A 22,181-nucleotide genomic window follows, 5' to 3' on the forward strand; every position below is an offset into this window, starting at 1 on the left:
TAGTTTCATATTCTCACGTGTGCTGATGGGAGAGGGAAACCAAAAACTAATAAGGGAAGCTATATCATTTCAAGTAAATGAACTATGTAAGCTCATATGAATTATCAGCATGTTCTTTCTCTTACTGTAATTCTGTTCTTTAGAATCAATATTGCTCATCTCATTTTTCTTGAATTCATTACTTTTTAAAGTCTTTTAAATGTCTTTTAAAGTGTCCTTTAAACAAAGAGTTTAAGAATCAGACCGTTTGGGATTAATTTGTTCCCCACGTTACACTTGATTGTTCAAGTGTTAGAATTTTTATCAGCCAACAGTTTTCACTTGGCTGTGCGCCTCCACATTTGTTCCATAAAACCCACCGGACCCATCCCCGCTCTTTGGCGAATCGTGTCTTAAATCACTCCTCTGAATTTCTATTAGATTATGTTTTTGTCAGTGCACACCTTTGGCTGATGTTGGTAAAAGTGAACCTCACTGCTTTCATGTGTAATTTGACCTATTCCCTCCCCTTGCCATCGTTCTAAGTGCTAGCTTGTCTCCGTGCAGTCAGGAAAGGAAAAAAAAGAAAAAGAAAGAAAAAGAAAATGAAAGAAAGAAAGAAAGAAAGAAAGAAAGAAAGAAAGAAAGAAAGAAAGAAAGAAAGAAAGAAAGAAAGAAAAAGGTTGAATGGCTTTCTGAGGGCTGGCATTTATTCAAAGGTTGGAGAGAGTCTTCTCAAGCTGAAATCCTGTCAGAAGCCAGACGTGACTTTCTTTTTAACTGCCAGCCTACTTTATTTTGTCGGTCAGAAAACTCTTAAATTTTCTCTGAAGATACAATCTACTGAGTACCTGAAATGGAGACCTGTGTGGAAATCTCTGGGTTAAAAGACTGAACCTAATTAGAGAGAGGGCATAAGAGAACTGGGCTCGGGGTCTGTTTGTTTAACATCTCTCTTTTAGTTAAATATGAAGTTCAATTATGCTTCTAATTCCTTTAAAGAACAGTTGGCATTTAATTACATTTAGTTTTATCTGCATTATCTAGGAATGAATAATTAAAGTTTCTTCGAGTCTTAAGTCTTGAATAAGTGGTAGCATAATAAAGCTTCTCTCTTTTGAACCAGCCCATGGCAGCTTTAATACACATGAACTGGCCCATCAGTTAGAGTTTGTTTGAAGCCATTTCTTTCTTTCTTCATTTTTTTTAAGGAAGCTCTAGGTGCAGTGTGGGGCTTGAACTCACAACCCTGAAACCAAGAGTCACATGTTCTACCCTCTAAGCCAGCCAGGCACCCCTGAAGCCATTTTTTGATACTTTATTTGCCAGTTGGTATAATTGTCATTGTTTACCTTGAGGAATAAGTCACTTAAACTCATCCATCCCTTTCTATTTCTCAGAATAGGGTAACACTCTATACTCTGTACCCATAGTAGATCTGAGAAGTGGAATATTAAAATACGTACATACAACACACACACACACACACACACACACACACACACACACACACACAACTTTGCCATAGTGCCATTTAATGTAACGGTCATCAAAGTTGCTATAGAATTTTCTAGATGACATTCAGCCCTAGTCATTCCAGGCCATGATCATTCCTATCATAACTGACAAGTGTCTCATAACGCCTGGTATATTCCATGTTTTGTTGAAGACCATTGGTCTTAAAGTTATAAGATCTGAGTTTGATTCCCAATTGTACCATTTCTAGTTTTACGACCTTAATCAAATCAAACACCTTTTCTTAAGATTTAGTTTCCTAATGCACAAAATAAGAAAAATTAATGAGTCTCATGTTGCATCATTCTTGTGAAAGAATTCTATACAACATAAACACAATACTACTGTTGTTATTTCTAGTATCACAAATAACATTGTTAGATTTCATCTTAAGAGATTAAAGAGCCCTGTTCCCCACCATTAAAGGGTCACTCTCCCTACCATTTCAAAATTTTGACTGTTTCTTTCTACACTCTCTTGTAACTCTTCACATAGAAATTTGCTAGCCCTAGGAACTATTATGCCTCTAACCTTCCCCTCTATGTATTAGTTCTAGGTCGTGTTATGAGATTCTATTTTGCATGCATTCAAAATGTGTTCAGCTCGTATGTGTGCTGGGTACAGCGCTATGTGTTAGGGATGCAAAGATAATAGGATAGAAATCTTTCTGTCAAAGAGCCTATGGTCTAATGGGAAAGAGAGCCCTACCAATAAATGATTGCAATAGAATGTGATGTGATGCAATAAAGTATAAACAAAGTGTTATGGCAGCAAGAAAAGGAAATAACCACCACTGCTTCATTTTAGTCTGGAAATTGTTTACTAGCCAGTTAATAAAAGAGCTTTTCCCAGTTCCTTACTTACCCATAACAGCTACAGATAATGATAATAATTGAAATTCATCACATACTCACTACCGACAAACAGCACAATTAACACATTTTATATACATTCTTTCACTCCCTATTATCTCCATACTTGTAGATCTTTTTACTTGGTTGGTTTATAGAATGCTCACAATTTTACATGTGACAAATTTTAGAATACTTGCTCCCATGTTTTGTGACAAAACAAACAAAACAAACAACTTACTAACATAAGCTCTCTCTTTCTACACACACACACACACACACACACACACACACAAGCATATACATACATACATCCTGAATTCTCACATGTTCATAATTATACTCTTATAATACTCTATCCATTTATATTTTTTAACTTACATAGTTGTGATTTAGGTAAAGATTTTAAATGACTCTGCGTTTAAAAAAATTTTTTAATGTTTTATTCTTGAGAGAGAGACAGAGACAGAGCATGAGCGAGGGAGGGGCAGAGTGAGAGAGGGACACAGAATCCAAAGCAGGCTCCAGGCTCTGAATCGTCAGCACAGAGCCTGACGTGGGGCTCAAACTCAACGAGCCGTGAGATCATGACCTGAGCCAAAGTCAGACGCTCAACAGACTGAGCCACCCAGGCGCCCCTGACTATGTGTTTTATTCAATACATGAGTATCTACATCTACTGCAGAGATATGACATACACTTAAGTAGTTACTTATCTAGCCTCAAGTACTATTCAGTACCCATATGGATGTTCTGTAATATGTCTCATGCCTCCAGATGTTTTGAATGTCTGGCTGGGAACACATGGTTCCAAGAACACAGCCTGGTTTCTGGCTGGAAAGCCAAGCTCTGTGGTCAATAGAAATGACCATTCTCTAAGGAGTGGGTCCAGTCACTATGTCTTCCTGCATCCTGTGTGCAAGAAGGCAGCCTGCCTCAAAGGGCAGTCACCCCTGGGAGCAAGTGCACCCCATTCCTCATCCCTGGACACCCTGGGTGGCCATGAATGGAAGGGAGCTAATCTCCTACAGTTCACATGCAAATCTCATTGCCATGTTGGTACTTGCCTTGCCAGTGAGAGAGGGGCCATGCAGGGACAGCTCAACTGTCAGATGGGACTTCAGAAGCCCACATTTTTGTCTAGAACGTATTTTTTGAGATCTTTTTTCAGTTTTTTTAAAAAGTTTATTTATTTATTTTGAGAGAAAGAGAGAAAGAGAACCAGCGACAGTGGGGAAGGGCAGAATGAGAGAGGGAGAGAGAGAATCCCAAGCAGGCTGCATGCCGTTAGCCACGAGCCTGATGTGGGGCTCAATCCCACAAACCATAAGATCATGACCTGAACTGAAACCAAGAGTTGGGTGCTTAACCGACTGAGCTACTCAGGCACCCCTAGAACAGACATATTTTGTCACATGAAAAAAGAGGACTGAAAACGGAGAACTTTTCCTTCTACTTAACAAAGTGCTATGGGCGCACAAAAGAGGGACACACCATTCTGCCATGATTGTAGGGATCAATAGCTTTCTAGACAAATGGGGTCATTTAGTCATTTATTGAGTAAATCAATCAATTCACTGTCCTCAAAAATTGAAGTCTGCGATACAAAGAGGAAAACTAGAATAAGAAGAAAACAGACTGCTAAACAGAGATGTTAATCTCTCTTTGGCATACTTTGTCCCAGGTTCTTGTGGCCTTGGAGGCACTCCCATGGAAAATCTGCTCTTATTGTCAAGATTTTTACCTTACTTTTCAGTCGTCTATCACTGTTACCTTTCCTTGTTTCAGTTTGATTCCACAGTCTCCATCCTTTACAAATGCAGTTCCAGTTGGGATGGGTTTAAAAAAATTTTTTTTTAATATTTATTTATTTTTGAGAGAGAGAGAGAGAGAGAGAGCAAGCAGGGGAGGGGTAGAGAGAGGAGACACAGAATCCAAAGCAGGCTCCAGGCTCTGAGCTGTTAGCATAGAGCCTGACGCAGGGCTTGAACTCACAGACTGCGAGATCATGACTTGAGCCAAAGTCAGACGCTTACTCGATTGAGGCACCCAGGCGCCCTGGGAGGGGTTTTAAAGTGCATAAACCATTTAACTTGTTGTCTGGGTGAGGAACCTGAGAAATAGTGCCATCCTTAAATCTCTGCCTCAATCGACCACTTGGTCGATTGGTTGTCTTTAGCGTTGTCAGAGATGGGTGAGATTACCCTTTATCTGAGGGCGGTAACAATTAGCTGTGGTGGAAAGACCCTCTGTGACCAGGCTGGACTGAATCAACAGCAGACAGCAGATGGCCATAAGACAAGAAGGGCTTTGAAGAAATTTCGGGTCACTGTTACTCCTTCTGCCCTTTTTTCCTAACCTAACCCAGAGAATTCCAAAAGGATTATTCCATAGGTCAAGGGTAAGATAGTAATCACAATGCCAATCTCTACCATATTTGAATATCCACGGTTGAGCCAAACCCTGCATTAGGAGCTGGGCAATCATATCTCATGTAAACCTGTGATTGATATGTCAATTTCCAAATCGGATCTCTGAGGCTCAAAGAATGTATTTCCCCAAAGTCCTCTGCTAATAAGTGCCAGAACCAGGGTTTGAATATATAGAGATTTTTTTCTACGAAGCCCTTCTCTCTATTCTCTGAGTTTTGCAGTCTTCTGTCATTTCTCGTGACTGAAAAGAAATAATATCCTAATTAAACCACATGCTTTGCCAACAGCAGCATTGTCTCACCCATTCTTGTGTATAAAACGAACAAACAGACCCAAGAACAAAGTGATTCCTTCTCTTCTTATTCTATTAATTTTCCCTTTATATATCAAGCCAAAAATATATTAGTACAGGTGAACAAAACCAAGTGTTCTAGAAAGATAATCAAGACTGCTTCAGCATTATGTATCTGTACGTTCAACAGCTGTTTATTGAGTTTTTGCTACATGCCAGGAATTCTGCTAAGAGGTAGGGATACGGGTGCTACGGTGAAGAAGGCATACTAATTTTGAAAGGGTATCATTAGGTGATTACACTCCACAAAATTATTATAACTAACAATGTACAATGTTATGTGCTGTGATAAAGGAGCAATCAGCACCCACAGGAGAAGCCTGAAAGAAGATTCTCGATTCCCTGTTTATTCGGTTCCCTAACTGTCAGACATAACACCATTTCTTCTCACTCTGAGAAGCATCTAGATATTATTTAACATTAAGCATTCTCATTTCTGTTAAGAGGAAAATAGGTAAGAGCTAAAACTTATTTTACATTAAGATCCCATTCCTTTTTTACCTTGTATAATTTCTAACCAGAGTAAATTAGTTTTTTGTACTTTACTAGGAGACTACAACCTCAGATACAGGTATTCGAGTACAGATCCCGAACGTAGATGTCTAAAGTCCCGAAGTATTTCGTGCAATTATTTACTATGTACATACTTGAAGTATCTGCAAACTTCTGATTGAAAGGGGCTCGTTCTGATACCTTTATGATACCAAAAATCAACCATGAACCCAGGGAGTTAAATATTTGATCTGTGTAATCATTTTCTGTATGACGAGATTAGGTTAATTCTGTATAATATACAGTAGAGAATAAACATACCATTCCAAAGAAAAGTAGAACTTTAATGTCAAGAATGCTAATCTTATTGGCTACAAAGAAAAGGCAAACTTTTGTGTGCTGAGTGAGCCAACCCGTTTCATGCAGTAGAATTCAGATGACATAGGCTGTAACATGAAACACAAACATTAATTATTCTTTCTAAAAGTTGGTACTGTTGTCACAGTTGACATAGGGAGATCGTTGGCTACCAAATTTGAAGGTCCAGAATTAATGAAATGGTAATCCACGGCAGCTATGACACCAAAATGAGAAAGAAGCATGAAAAAATTCAATTTCAGTGAGAGTGGAAGTTTTTTTTTTTTTCCTTTTTGAATCCTGTTGCCGTGAAGCACAGGTCATTGTCTTAAGAGAAGCAAACAATTTGAAATACCGGCTAAAATTACAGCACACATCTGTACATTTCTGGCACCAAAAGGTGGATATGAAAAAAGGTGGTGTAAAATAAAGCCATTGTAGTGTTGTAAAACTTCCTGAAAGTTTCTACATTCACAAAATAAAAACTTTTAACGATATGCACAAAGATTACCCCAAGATTCACTCTTACCAACATTTGCCTAGTGCTAAAGGATAATTTTTGGATCTCACGGCATCCTGTTGTGAGCTTGTAATACTTACTATCATGTGGGGTGCCTGGGTGGCTCAGTCAGTTGAGCGCCTGACCAGCTCAGGTCACGATCTCATGGTTCCTGAGTTCGAGCCCCACATGGGCTCACTGCTGTCACCGCAGACCCCACTTCTGATCTTCTGTCCCCCCTCTCCCTCCTCACTCGTGCTCTGTCTCTCAAAAATAAATAATAAAGAACATTAAAAAAAAACCCTTCCATTAAAAAAACACTTGTAAGCATGTTATTTAGATGTTTTCATTACTCTCATTTGTGTCTTTTTCAAGTCCCTGTTGAATTATCCTGTACTAATTACTATGTCTGTTTGAGAGTGAAAAACAGACCGTAGAAATGTAAGAGAGCTGTCCAAGATCAAACGTATCAGGGACAGACTTGCTACTCAGTGCCACTTGTCGAGCAGGCTGAGGACAGCATGGTAGCCTGAGGAGGTACCGGAACATCTTCTGTGTTACTTTTGAATGTTCCAGACTTTCTAAAGACAACAAACACTCAGTGCCTTTGTCCATGCACTGCCTTTGCTTTCTCTGTTCTATTGTAACAGAGATTTTTAGAAGATAATTTGTTCCATCTTGGTTTTAGTAGAATCTGGTTTTTTTTTTAATCTGTTCAGTATAATTGAGAAAAGACTGGCATGAACAGTAGCTTTCAAATGTAACTACAACTATTTTATTTCTGAGAACAAAAGTCATTTTTGGCCAAAGTTACAGCACAGTCAAACCTAAAAATAAAAACTGTAATTGCAGCTCAAAGCACTCGTTACAATCGAGTTGCAGTGACTAATGACGAATGCATTCACTTTACTCAGCTTCATCTTTGCACTTACAGAATAATGAAACCAATCTGAAACTATAAAAGTAACACATGTTCATTGTCAAGAATTCTGAAAGATTTAAAGAAGTAAAAGCCAGGGGTGCCTGGGTGGCACAGTCGGTTAAGCATCTGACTCTTGATCTCAGTTCAGGTCGTGATCTCACGGTTCATGTGTTCGAGTCCCACAGGGGGCTGATGGTGTGGAGCCTGCTTGGGATTCTCTCTGTTCCTCTCTCTGCCCCTCCCCTGCTCACGTGTAACCTCTCTCTCTCTCTCTCTCCCCCCCCAAAATAAATAAGTAAACATTAAAAAAAATTTTAAGAAAAGGAAATAAAAGTCACTCATAGACCTACTACATGGGAAAGCCAGTGTTAAGGGTTAGAGAGGATGACCCTGTAGTCATTTTTGTCTACGTATCTCTATTTGCTTAGCAGAGTTTACTATTTCTATAATACCACTCTTGCTTTGTCTTTCAAAGAACACCCTCCCAGAGACTGCTATGGTTTCCATCTAATGGGCTAGTTGGGATCTGACATATGATATGCTGCTATATTACATAATACAGGTGTTATATTCATAAGCATATTATTGTACATTTATGCATGTAACTTCTATAATACTTCTGTAACTTTGTCAGTATGACCATCATGCAGATTTTGTTCCTTACATAACACTTTTATAAGTTTATATATAGAATTCTATGAATACATTAGATGTCTAAACAAATTTTCAAATACTTGTTTTTAGCTTCCTTTGTTCTGCTTCTGCTGTCCCCGCCAGCTTTTTAGCAGTAATTTATGTCTCTTATAAGCTCAGTTGGGCCTTCTGGCCTAAGTGCAGCTGCCGGCCGATCCGAGCGCTCTTCTCTCACAAGTGGATCATAGCAGTTACTCTCTTGGGCTTTGAGATGGACTTCTTGGGTTCAAATATGGGTATCACTACCTACCGGCCTAAGCTTCGGCCGGTTTTGAACCTCTGTGTGCCTCATGCCCTCAGAGATAAAATGACAATCATAATAGTTCTTACGTGAAAGGATTGTTGCCAGGATAAAACTAGCCGATATGTGTGGAGTGTTTAATGTTTATTTATTTCTAAGAGAAAAAGAGAGACAGTGTGCAAGCGGGGGAGGGGCACAGAGAGAGAGACACACACAGAATCCGAAGCAGGCTCCAGGCTCTGAGCTGTCAGCACAGAACCCGACACGGGGCTCGAACTCACGAACTGTGAGATCATGACCTGAGCTTAAGTCGGCACGCTTCACCGACTGAGCCACCCAGGCATCCCTCACGTAAAGTGTTTAGAATAGGGCTTTGCAAATAGTTAAGAATCCCATACATATGAGCTAATAATTTTTAAGGCTGATAAAAAAACAAATGCCACTTTCAGGGGTTTTAAAAAGTTATGCTTACTTGAGGCAGTCTGTGTATAAGCTCTCCTGTATATATAAAATGAAGTTGAAAAATGATATGAACTGGAAAAACCTAGCAGGAAAGCCTTTCCTCATCTCGCCTTTTCCAGTTTCTCCCATAGATGCACATTTCTGCCCACATTAGGTCAACGAAAGACCTAAATGTGGTGCTGGACCTGTTTACCCCCTTTCAGACCAAGTGTAGGAGTGAGTTTCAGAGCTAAAAGCAAGCTCTGGACCCCTGGGGGGAGAGAGAGAGAAAGAGAGAAAAAGAGAGATCTTCCTATTCTCATAAAGGTACTAATCCCAAAATGAGGGCCCCTCCCTCATGACCTCATCTAAACCTAATTACTTCCCAACTGTCCCCACCTCCATATATCATCACTTTGAGGGTTAGGACTTCGATGCATAAATTTTGAGGGACACATTCAGTCCACAGCAAACTTTAATAAAGAAACAAAACTGGGGCCCCTGGGTGGCTCAGCCGGTTAAGCGTCCAACTCTTGATTTTGGCTTAGGTCGTGATCTCATGGTTGTGAGATGAGCCCTGAGTTGCGCTCCACACTGGTGGAGTCTGCTTGGGGTTGTCTCTCTCCCTCTCCCTCTGCCCCTCCCCCACTCACTTTCTCCCCCGACCCCCAACAAAGAAACCAAACTTTCTGTAATATTTCTACGAATGCCATTGGAGTAAATGACCTGAGGACTGCCAAAACCTAGGTGGTACCAAACTTAATTTCCATGAAAAGAAACTCATTGGGACTCATTGAAGACCCGACTTGAATATTTCGTGGCACCTTGTGTATTTTTTCTAATGAAGCGCTATGATGATTTCTATATTGAAATTTTATGTTTGGTAAAATCCCACTTCATACTAGTAGGAATAATTTTGCCCTTAAAAAAACTCCTCTTATAAATAAACAAGATATTTCTCTAGATGTCACTCTGTTCCCATTTACAGCAAACATTTTTAAGTGTCTGTGCCTGCTGTCTTCTCAGTTTCTCTCCTCCAATTCCTTCAGGCTTTTGTCCCCTCCACTCCACTGAAACAGTTCTTATAAAGGTAACCAGTAATTTCCCTTTGCTAAATCCAATGATCGATTCTCAGCTTTCTTGACTTGTCAGCAGCACTTGAGACATTTGATTGTTCTCTGGTGTTTATGTTTTTTATTTATTTTTGACAGAGAGAGAGAGAGAGAGAGAGAGAGACAGAACACGAGTGGGGGAGGGGCAGAGAGAGAGGGAGACTGAATCTGAAGCAGGCTCCAGGCTCTGAGCTGTCAGCACAGAGCCCGATGCGGGGCTAGAACTCATGAACCACAATATCATGACCTGAGCTGAAGTCTGACGCTTTACCGACAGAGCCACCCAGGGGCCCCTTCGTTCCCTGTTTCTGAAAACACTTTTTGCACTTGACCTCCAGTATCCACACACTCCCTCGGTTGTTCTCATCCCTGGGACCCTTGCTCAGCCTTCCTTATCTCCCTGACCTCCAACTGCCCCGAGGTTAGTGCTTGGATCCATTGTCTTCTTTATCTACAATCCCTCCCTAACTGATTTTATTCTGACTCAGACTTCACCTACAGCAAAATGCTGGTGCCTCGCACTTTTCTATTTTTCTATTTCCAATCTGGACCTGTCCGCTGAAATCCAGGATTGTATGCTCAGCTGGCTCGTTTGACATCTCAGCTAAAATTCAAACCTCAATTTTAATATGCCCAAAATGAAACTCCTGATCTGCGCCCCACATCTGATTCTCCTGCAGTCTCTATAAACAGCAATGTCATCTTTCTGGCCGGTCAAGATAGCAAAGCTTGGAATCACCCTTGACTCCTCTGCTCTCTCACGTACCACATCTGATCCGTCAGAAAATTCTTTTGGCTTTTCCTTTGTATGTCCTGCACACAGCCGTGTTATCCCAGCTCCACTGCCGCCGCCTGGTCGTCTGCCGTGATCTCTCTCCTAGACGGCTGTAAAGCCTAACTGAGCTCCTGGCCAGCTCCTGGGCCCTCAGTGTCTCTTTATCTGACAGCGGCCAAAAATAACGTCCTTAAGATATGGCAGCTTACAGCATCCCCGTGTTTAAAGCCTTCTCCTGCTTTTATATTGAGAGCTGGATGGGAGTACCCAGAGACAACGGACAGACCACTTATTAAAATACAACTCTGACCCACAGCCTACAGCAACTGGGAAGCCAAACCACAGCGTCTGTCCGTAGCAGTCAGCCCCAGATGGTCAAAATTTGATCAATAACTGACAGCTTCCTTCATTTTGCCCTCATTTTCAACTTAAGACTGACCACAGAAACCGGATGTGCAGCCCTAACTAGTCACATTGGATGCCCCACTTCTAGTTAGCTTGCCCACAGCTTCCCCGTACCCACAGCCTCCAGCCAGGGCGCCCCTGCAGCCTTCCCTTGTTCCCGCTATACAGTTTTCTCACCCCTCGGCCTGCCTTTGAGTCTCTGCTAAAGACAAGTGATAGTGGCCGACTCCTTTGCTATGGCGCAGTGAATAAATGGCCCGTGCTTGTTTTCATCCCGTTGGTTGGTCTTTGATTATTTACACAATATTTTACTCCGAGTAAGACCCGACATCCTCCCAACGATCCTGAAGTGCCAAGTGATCTTCCCGGTGCCCACCCCGTCACTGCTGCTCTGGTCCCATGTCCTGCCTTCTCTTTTTTACCCCACTTACTCAAACCACATTGGCCTCCTGGCCATTCCTCGTGCACACCTGGCACACCCAGGCCTGAAGCCCTTTTCACTTGTTCACTCCTTTGCCGAGAATTCTCTTCTCTAAACTATGTATGTAAGGCATCTCATTACCACCTTGAAGTCTCATCTCAAATGAGACTCTGTCACAGATACTTTCCCATATAACACAGGCCGACCGTGGCACATTCCCCTGCCTTAGCCCCTGTCCCCTTCAGCACACTCTATTTTCTTCACATAACTCATTACCTCCTGGCATACTACATATTCTTGTATATTTGTTTATTTTCTTCCTCTTTCCCAACCCCAAATAAAATGAAAACTCCGTAAGATCAGGAATTTTGTCTCCTTCCATATCCCCTCTGCCTAGTAGGAATGTCTGGCAAGTAAAAGTCACCCAACCAACGTTTGATACAAGAATAATTAGTTATAAAACCTTATGTCCACCCATCATTTTTTTAGTGGTACCATTTTTTAAATTGGTGTATCAGTGAAAATCTCAGAAGAAATAAACCACATGCTCATTTTTTTTAATGTTTATTTTTGAGAAAGAGAGAGAGAGAGAGGGAGAGAGACAGAGTAAGTGGGGGAGGGGCAGAGAGAAAGAAGGAGACACAGAATCTGAAGCAGTCTCCAGGCTCTGAGCTGTCAGCACAGAGCCTGACACAGGGCTTGAACTCACAGACCACAAGATCGTGACCTGAGCCGAAGTCAGATGCTCAACTGACTGAGCCACCCCGGCACCCCCACATACTTATTTTTTTTATGTAATAACTTAAATTAAATTAAGTAATTTTAAAAGAATGTAATAATATGACTATTTACAACATTGAGGTCAAAGATTAGGAAACCACCAGGCATGGTAAAGTGCCCCAAGGAATCAGAGTGGGCACCATTACCACCTCTAGGCCTGAGGGAAAGGGAAGAAGACGTTAGCTGAGCCCAGAGAGTGAGCTAGAGAGTTCAGCGGGCACCATGACCTTTACTTGGGGGAAGGGGTGCGGTCAGCCCTGAACCCTGAGGGAGCCAGGGGAATGAATGGCACAGACCCCATTCTGCTCTTGACCTCCAAGTCCTGCCTGTGCTTCCCTTTGGCTGACCCAACTGGAAGCCAGAGCACAAGGGAAACCTTTGATGTGGTTCACAGTAGTCAGCTCCTGGGGGACAGGGCAGGGTGGAGAGGACGGAACACGGACCTCGAGCGGCCTGTGTCTCCTGTTCCAGTGGTCTTTTATAATCATGAAAAGCAAAGTGGCTTACTGTTTTAAAAATAACCATGAAGCGTGTTTTTTTTATGTGTTTGTGAGACTTTCAGTGAAACAGACTCCCAGTCAAATACCAAAGTATCTATTAGGAGTTATCATGTCAAATTATTGAACTAAATGTCATCCTGAACTAAACATAGCTTCACATTGAACTGTATTTTCAACAATTTAATTATGTCATTCTGTTATTTAGTGTGCCTTTCAACTACCTTAAAAATGAATCATTTAGACTTATTATAAAAATATAATATTGTATACTCTGCATTGTTATTTGTCTAGGAGAGGAAGAAAACCACACGTATGGTCCTTATAGCTGATAAATAGACTTGAGATAAAAAGAGTACTAGAGTTGGGGGGGCCTGAGTGGCTCAGTCGATTAAGCATCCAACTTCCACTCAGCTCATGATCCTGCAGCTCACGGGTTCGAGCCTAGCATCGGGCTCTGTGCTGACAGCTCAAAGTCTGGAGCCTGCTTCAGATTCTTTGTTCTTTCTCTGCCCCTCCCCAGCTCATGCTCTGCCTCTCTCTCTCTCTCTCTCTCTCAAAAATAAACATTTTTTAAAAAACTTAAAAAAAAAGGGTACTAGAGTTAGACATTACAAGGTTTGAGTTTTAATTTTGACTTACCCAGAAAGAGGCCTTTGCAAATAAGTTCCACTCTCTGGTTTCTTCATTTGTAAAGTACGAGGTAGGACAAGGTGACTTCCAAGGTCTCGTCTGCCTCTAAAATTTGTCTACACCATTGGAAGGTGTTGATCTGTCAAGTGAACAAAGCTGTATTTAAAGGAAGTATGTCAGCAGCATTTATTAATTGAGGAAAAAAGCAATTACCAGAGATTTTTATCTATTTATCTATTTTTGCAATGTTGAGTCTTATTTCGAGGCTAGGAATTCACTGGCCCAGAGCCTGCATGGTTTATACCTGCTTTTGCCCCCCTCTTCTCTTTCCTTCCCTTCACACGGTGGCATTCTCAAAGAATATGCAAGTGGGAAAGTTGACGATTAGAGCAATGTTAATTTGCATAGGATTGCTGAAGTTCAGATAAAAGTAATAGTGACTGTGATTGTGTGTTCTCTTTAGAGTCGACTGTATTTATTCCCCAGTCGGAATACTCCGTTGAAGAAGATGTGGGTGAGCTGTTCATTCCCATCCGAAGAAGTGGAGACGTGAGCCAGGAATTGATGGTGGTCTGTTATACGCAACAAGGTAGCTTGACTTGCCAATGAACTGAACTGTCCCTGCAAAGGCATAGAAATAAGCCTCTTTGACATGTTGGAGCCAGAACATTATGCCTTGAGGGGTATGTTTTATTATTCCAGTTTTCATAAAGAAAAAAGCTGCACTTCCCCAGAAGTCTTCCTTCACTGTTACACTTCTGGGGACCTCTTCCAAGAGGGCCTGGAAGGACTGCTGTTACCTATCAAAATACATTTGATTCTTGTGGTTGCTTATCCTAACACCATCCAAAGCCATTTGGAATGTGAGAAATTGAAGTCCCCTTTCCCCACCCAAACCTGATCAAGTGGAAGAGGGTTATTTAAAAAAGAGAGAGACAGAGACAAAGAAATGCATACTCAAAAGAAAATCATTGTAAACTAGTTTGAAACTCATTTCAACCGAATTTCAAAATGTTTCTTTTGCTCATTAGTAAGCCTCCTCTGAAAGATGATTTTATGTAATACCAAATTAAAATTAATATATAATATTCATTAATATACTAAATACTAGTAACTAGAAAACAGGTAGATTTTCTAAAAATGTAAAAGAAAAGGTCAAAAGGTCATATGTGCAGTTGATATCTGAGCATTCATGAAAATTCCCATTAATGTGTGTGTGGTCAGAAACACAGACTTCAGGGTCAGCCTTGGGCTCTGGGTCCCAGAGCAAGTGATTTAACCTCTGTAAACCCCAATAGCGTGGTTGAGAGGATTAATCAGGCAATGCATGTAAAGCACTTGGCACTTGGCCTGCACACAGTAAGCATTTGAATAGTAGAAGCTATTATTTTGTAATATTGTGTTGTTCTGAAAGACCAGTGGCAGGAAGTAGAGGAGAAAACACTGGAAATGTAATACTCTTTGTATGTTTGAGACCACTGTGAAGGTGACGCATAATGCTAGAATACCATGTAGGTGCTATGGTAATTTCCAGGGAGGTTGACGTATACAAATTGACTGTGAAGGTGTTGCATGTGAAAATAATCATTTCTGGAAACACGCTTGTGTAATATGTTCTACATAAACACCTTTTGGATTCTCTGTCCCCAGGTACGGCAGACGGAACTGTGCCGACGTCGGTGCTGTCCTACTCAGATTACATATCCAGACCCGAAGACCACACCAGTGTCATCCACTTTGACAGACATGAGCGTGAAAAAACGTGTCGCATTGTTGTTATTGACGACTCCCTGTATGAAGAGGAGGAAACATTCCATGTCCTTCTGAGCGTGCCCATGGGCGGGAGGATTGGATCAGAATACCCAAGGGCTCGGGTTACAATCGTCCCTGACAAAGATGATGGTAAGTGCTAATTTACTTGAAAGTTATTCCTCCTACCAGGCAGAACAACATCAGGCACAACCTTCTAGACAGAAAAATAAGAGCGTGAGAGAATTATGCACATTCGTATTATGCTTGGTTTCGTAGTGGGACTAAGTTTCAAAGTTGGCCGCATCAATCCATTTGGCTTTCTTGATTTAATGTTTTTAAAAGGCAAAAGTCACACCTATGTCCGCTTTCTCCCTCTGTACAGTTTTCTTTTATAATGCTGCTTACTGTTAGGTGATGAAATTTTTCCAGTCTCATGAGGAAGAATGGAAGCGATAATCAATTTAATTTATTTCCTTTTTGTTTGTTTTGTCTTGCTTTTATTTATTTTTTTTTAATGTATTTTTGAGAGACAGAGTACAAGTGGGGAAAGGGGGCAGAGAGAGAAGGAGACACACAATCTGAAGCAGGCTCCAGGCTCTGAGCTGTCAGCACAGAGCCCGACCCGGGGCTTGAACTCATGAACCATGAGATCATGACCTGAGCTGAAGTCAAAGGCTTAACCGAGTGAGCCACCCAGGTGCCCCTGTTTTGTCTTGCTTTTAAAAGTTTATAGTTTGCAGTATTAATCTCAGTATTTGAACTTGTTTAACAAAGAAACCCATCAGACAAGGCTGTTAATAAACAAATTACTTGGGGCACATGGGTGGCTCAGTCAGATAAATGTTTGACTTTGACTCAGGTCATGATCTCACAGCTTGTGGGTTCTAGCCCCACATTGGGCTCTGTGCTGACAGCTCAGAGCCTGGAGCCTGCTTCGGATTCAGTGTCTCCGTCTCTCTCTCTGCCCCTCCCCTGCTCACACTCTGTCTGTCTCTCTCTCAAAAAATAAATAAACATTAAATAAATGAATAAAATAAAATAAATGAATAGCTAGAAAGATAATAAACATATAGAAAATAAAATCCCACAGGTAGCTCCCTGCACCAAAAAGGGAGGGTGGGGGGTTATCTTAGAGGGAAATTCAATTATCATGAAATAATCCCGCTTTTGGAATAGAAAACGGAGAAGGTCTTATCGTCCCAGCTCAAGAAATAGTTTGTGCCTTGAGAAAAGAGAACCAGGGGGACGATTGTGAGTAACCTCTTGAGGAACAGAGAGAGCAGCAAACCGAGAGGACCCCCCCCCCCACCGCCACCCAGTACTTGGAATATTTTTCTCTCCCTCATAGTCGATTAAAGAGGAAGAAGCTGGGTGGATGAATCTTTTGGCTCAGAGAGGAGCTGGAAGAGAGTCAAAATGTTTTCATTCCAAATAACATGAAAACTCAGGAAAAAGATTATAACCTACCAGGGAGGGTCTTTGACAGTTAAGAGACGGTTAAGTTAAAAGGATAGTAACGTGGCTTGTGAGCTTATAGTCTGTGCCAAACACAGCCCTGGGTCCTCTGTACATCATCCTCCTGACAATCCCATGAAATAGATCATGTCTTTTTTTTTTTTTTAATGAAAACGTTTAAAACCACTAGTGATAAAAATTAGGAATGATTTTATCAAGAGGCATTTGAAGAAAGTGTTGATTCTGCTATCAATTAAATGATGTCCAGTTGCTTTAGCTTATTTGTCTATAAACTAATAAGCAATTCTATTCTGTATTTAAATAAAGTACAGAAATTTTATTTTAAATGGTCTTAGAGAGGAAGCCAGGCAGCCAAAACAGAGTTACTAGTCCGCACTAAACACCTATCTGCTATCTAGATATTTATTTATTTCTGTTAACGTAGGTAGAAAGATCGTGAGATTTAATTTAGAAATAGTAAATATAATTAACGATTAATTCAGCTCAGTTTGTTTTGTTGGCAAAAAATCTTTCCCATATGGATTTTTGTGGGATGTACGTGGGGAAACAATAAAGGTACACAAAGAAACCATTATTTATTAAGCGCCAGGCATTTTCATAGGTACAGAGCTAAATCGTTTCAAGGGTGAAGGGTGATGTCATGATCCCTGTTTTACTATGGCAAGACTGAGTCTTAGAGAGGCCAACTGACTCAGGCTGACTTGAATTTACAAAGTTAGTACACTACAAAGTTACTGTCGGGGCCCCAAATACATGACTTTTCTACCCTGTCACTGGTATCTAGGGGTGACGAGTTTGTGGAAACCATTGGTACGATGTCTACTATTCCATAATATTTGTAAAATACTTTATTATTACGAATGCTTCACTGAGCTTTCCATTCCCTGGTATAGGCAGCAGAAGTGGTATTCTGAGTGGGGTAACTAAAGCTCCGAGAGCTGTTTGCCCCAGGATAGGGCTGGGGGGTTTGGGGCCACAGGCTTTGATGTCAAGGCTTCAGAACGCCACGCAAGCATTGGACCAGCAGACTGTCAGGAATGCTATCAGGAACCATCTTCATTTCTTCATTCCCCCAACCCCTTTTATGTCTCCTTCTGTTTTCTCTCTTCTGTCTCTTCCCTTCTACCTCTAACACCACTACTCTAGTCCAGAGAGACCCTTTCCATCTCCCATGTAGATTATCGTGAATTCACAGGTTTCACATCCTGGTATGTCTTCCCTTGCAAACCCTTGTTCCCACCGCCACCAATTTAATCTTTCTTAAACTCGAGTCCATGCCTCCCCTCAACACAAAACCATTAACGGCAAAATGTTACCACCATCAGGAGGATGGGAACATTCCCCTTTCCTCACCCAAGAGCCAATAATGCACAAGAGGGAAAAAATAAAGCATTGCTTCAACTGTGCTGGTGGTATAACAGTGGAGAAACCTCTAAAGATTGAAGTTATTTCTAAATTAAAAGCAAGATTTATAAATGTTATTCAACAAATATTGCAGTTATTTTCTTAAAAATATAACGGTCTGTCTGGTCAGGATAAGGAAGGAAAAAAAAAAAAGAAAGGAAAAGGAAAGAAAAGAAAGGAGAAGAGGGGCACCTGGGTGACACAGTCGGTTGATCTTGCGACTTCGGCTCAGGTCATGATCTCACAGTTTGTGAGTTCGAGCCCCACACTGGCCCTGCGCTGACAGCTCAGAGCCTGGAGCCTGCTTCGGATTCTGTGTCTCCCTCTCTCTGCCTCTCCCCAACTCATGCTCTCGCTCTCTCTGTCTCTCAAAAATAAATAAACGTTAAAAATAAGTAAATAGGAAGGAAGGAAGGAAGGAAGGAAGGAAGGAAGGAAGGAAGGAAGGACAGTGAGGTAGACACAGAGAGAGCGGGTCTCAAGAGAACAAACAAAGTCAGACTGAGAAGGAAGAATAGGACAGTCCAGGAAATTAGCGGAAGAAATGAAAGAGCTTCATATCTAAGGAGTAAAGGAAAGGACAATCCAGATGAAAAAAGACTAGAGACAAGTCTCCAGAATAAACCACTTCTGCACATCCTGTACCCATTTGGGCAGTGAGTCTGTCCCTCCACAGTTCTTCAAAATGCCACTAGCAAAATGAACGCTGCTTACAGCTCTTCAACCGCGTTCTTTTTAAGTCTTCAGAAGCTCAGCTCTGAGACTACTATGACCTATCAGAAGGAACTATTCCCTGGACCACGTAGCACGCACAGCAGATGGCACAAACTCTTCCTGAGGCTTAATCTCCACCCTGACGTGGAAGTTGTGGGGATCGAGCTTGTATTCAGTGCAATCAGAAACCGTTTGAGGATGGCTTCCACGCTTCGCTTATCCACTGCTGCCTCCCCACAAAGTTCTTTTGGGTGAAGTATTTCAGAGACCATCCCACTGGCTAAGTGATCATTTATAGTACTCGTTCAGTGGGATTTTCTGATGTGTGTAAAATCAGTGCTGATTACTACATCGGATATCGACCCTTGGCGAGATTAACAATATCGACCTACAGTGCTTAGGACCTGCACTCGGACCTCGACCTTTCCTTCTCATTGACTCATCACAATTTGTTTCCTCCTTAACTATTAGCAGCATCGTTTTCTTTCTTTCTCGTTTCTTCCTGTGCTAGGTAGGACTTGTACCATAATGTTGCATAGAAGCAGTGGAATAGGCATCCATGGGGATTTCTTTTTGTTGTTTTCTGACATTCTGGGTCTTTTTTCTGACTTGAAAGGAAGTATTTACAATGTCCCACCATTTGGAATCATGTAGGCTATAGGATTCTAGTAACATTTTGTTGGGTTAAGAAAACACCCAATCTGACAAAAGCTTTTAGCAGAAGTAAGTCAAATCTTATCCCATCAAATTTTCTGCATCTATTGAAACTATCATGTAGTCTTTTTTTTTCCTTCAGCCTATTCACGCTGTGACTTGTACTTTTAGATGCACTAGCCTTAAGCCACATGTACATGCTTGAATAAACTTCCTCTTTCATGACCTATTTTTTATAAACTGCTAGGTTAAATTTGAGAATATTTTATTTAGTACTTTTGCACCTATGTTTATGAATGAGATTTAAGTTTGTTGATTCGTCTGGCTTTAGATTGGAAAGGAGTCAAGTGAGAGAATCAAGTGCCTCACTTTCTACATGTGAATTTTCTGGTTTGAACCTGTCTCGTTTGTTACACTGACTATTCCCCCATTCCTCACGTTGGCCACCATCCGGAAAACTGCACATGCATGAAGAATAAATGCAAAAGTACAAAAGACACAGACAACAGAAAACACCCTATTTGTTTCATCTGGCGAATTCCTATCCTTACCATTTGCTTGACTTTCAAAGCCAGAAAGTATCTTCCAGTAAGAGACTTAGTGTCTTTCAGCCAAGTTGTATCTCCCATGTCCGTTTTGTACTCCCCAACATACTGTAGCTGACCTTAATTTTCATCACTTAACAAGAGGTCTTTCTGTTTCTCTGTTGAAAGATCTTTTTTTTAAGTTTATTTGTTAATTTTGAAGGGTGGGGGAGGAGCAGAGAGAAAGGGAAAGAGAGAATCCCAAGCAGGCTCTGCACTGTCAGCATGGAGCCTGATGTGGGGCTCGAACCCATGAACCATGAGATCTTGACCAGAGCTGAAACCAAGAGTCAGACACTTAACCAATTGAGCCACCCGGGTGCCCCTGAAAGTCATCTTAATGCTACCATATACTTCTCCACACAAATATCACAAAGAGAAATATGGAAATGAAAATGTCTTTTCCTTTCTTCCATGAATCAAAATGTCTTGAGGATATATATTTGCTACTGTAAGCCATTAATCTTCCTGTGTTAGGACAAAACCCTTTGGTTTGGCATCTTTATTTTTTTATTTAACCCCTTAACTTTCATTGATGTCCTGTATTGTGGGAAAAGCACCACAAGGTCTCTGAAGATGACATAGAACAAAAAAATAAATACTCCTTTGCCCTCAGAAAGCTTTCACTGTAATGAAGAAAAAAGGAAAGCGCATATTGAACACATCCACCAACAGAATTATTCCCCAGAAAATGCGTAATTAACTATACACAAATAAGACGGTGTCATCTATTTTAAAGAAGTTCAAAGTTTGTTAACTTAAAATTTTTTTTAACTTAAGGATGTAACATTTTTTAACCTAATAACGTACAGCACAAGTTTTGCTTTAGTAAAAGAAGAGAATTTCCACTTTAAAGTTTCCTTAGCATAACTCGAGAGATGGAATCTCTGGATAGTGTCGTATTGTTTACTGTGTATTCACTAGTTCAGCAATATTTTGTGGGAATCCAGTATTGACTCTAATCATTCAAAGACATGTAAACTGAGCACCTCTGTTCTAGCGACTGCTGGATGCAAAAGCAAACAAAAGAACCACAACTTCCAAACCCCTGGGCTTTTCACACTTTGGGGGATACACAGAGAAGTGAACACGCAAGCATAAAATAAATGTGATAAGTGTTCTGCCAGGAAGGGACATCTTTCCCAGCCCAGGTTCAGAAAGGGATTGTTTTTGTTTTTTGTTTTTAACATTGATTTATTTTTTTGAGAGACAGAAAGAGACAGAGCGTGAGCAGGGGAGGGGCAGAGAGTGAGGGAGTCACAGAATCTGAAGCAAGCTCCAGGCTCTGAGCTGTCAGCACAGAGCCCAACGCAGGGCTTGAACTCACCAACTGAGAGATCATGACCCGAGCCAAAGTCAGACACTTAACCGACTGAGCCACCCCAACACCCCAGGAAAGGATTCTTAAAAAACATGATGTCCTAGCTGGAATTTGAGGGCAGTACCAGAGTACCCCAGGGAAGAGAGAAGGGAAGTATGTTTGCGGGGAAGCAACTCTCAAGTGCACAGGCTGAGTGCAAGTGATGAGTCCAGGGGGCAGTGTGGACGTAACAAAACTCTACAGCCCAAAGGTGTGAATAACAAAGACGATTGGAGAAATGGAGAAAGGGCCAATCTCAGAGGACCAGGCTGCCATGTAGAGAAGTTGTGTCTTACTGTTGAAATAGAAATAGGGAATGACTAACAGGCTTTAAGTAGAATGACAAAATCAGATTCATATCTTAGAAATATCACTCTGCCTGAAATGTAGAGGATAGATTGAGCTGCTCAGGAAGCTGTTGGAGAAATGCAGGTGATAGGTGCAGTGGCCTGAACAGGTTGGTTGGATGAGGATGAAGGGACCAGGAGGCATCCAAGAGATATGCTGGGAAAGAATGGGCATGACATGGTGATTGACTGGACAGGAAAGTCCGAAGAATGACGCTTTAACTTCTAGCTAGGGCAGTTGTGCTAAGACTGGTCCAGTTCACCAAGATAGAGTGAGCATAGGAAGAACATGAACAATGAGTTCATTTAGAACATGTTAGTTTGAAGAGCCTGTGTGATTTCAAAGTACTACCCATGGAGTAGGAGAATGGAGATATGGGTCTGGACATTAGGACGGAACTATGCTCTAGAGACATTGTTACATGTTATCTCTGTTGATAATAACAAAGTCATGGGAGAAGATAAGATTGTTTAATGGCTCCCATATGATTTA

At 41.2% G+C, this 22,181-nt stretch overlaps 1 protein-coding gene across 5 annotated transcripts in view; it reads left to right on the top strand.

Annotated features, from left to right (window-relative positions):
* FREM2 (FRAS1 related extracellular matrix 2) overlaps positions 1-22,181 on the top strand; it is a 165,040-nt gene that overhangs the window by 81,285 nt on the left and 61,574 nt on the right. For all 5 annotated transcript variants that reach the window (XM_003980340.6, XM_045052296.1, XM_023250973.2 and 2 more), the window contains exons 5-6: positions 13,861-13,986; positions 15,048-15,299. In XM_003980340.6, coding sequence (XP_003980389.2) covers positions 13,861-13,986; positions 15,048-15,299 — 378 coding nt within the window. The remainder of the gene's footprint in view (positions 1-13,860; positions 13,987-15,047; positions 15,300-22,181) is intronic.

The sequence above is a fragment of the Felis catus genome, chromosome A1, assembly GCF_018350175.1.
Source record: "Felis catus isolate Fca126 chromosome A1, F.catus_Fca126_mat1.0, whole genome shotgun sequence".
Lineage (NCBI taxonomy): Eukaryota > Metazoa > Chordata > Mammalia > Carnivora > Felidae > Felis > Felis catus.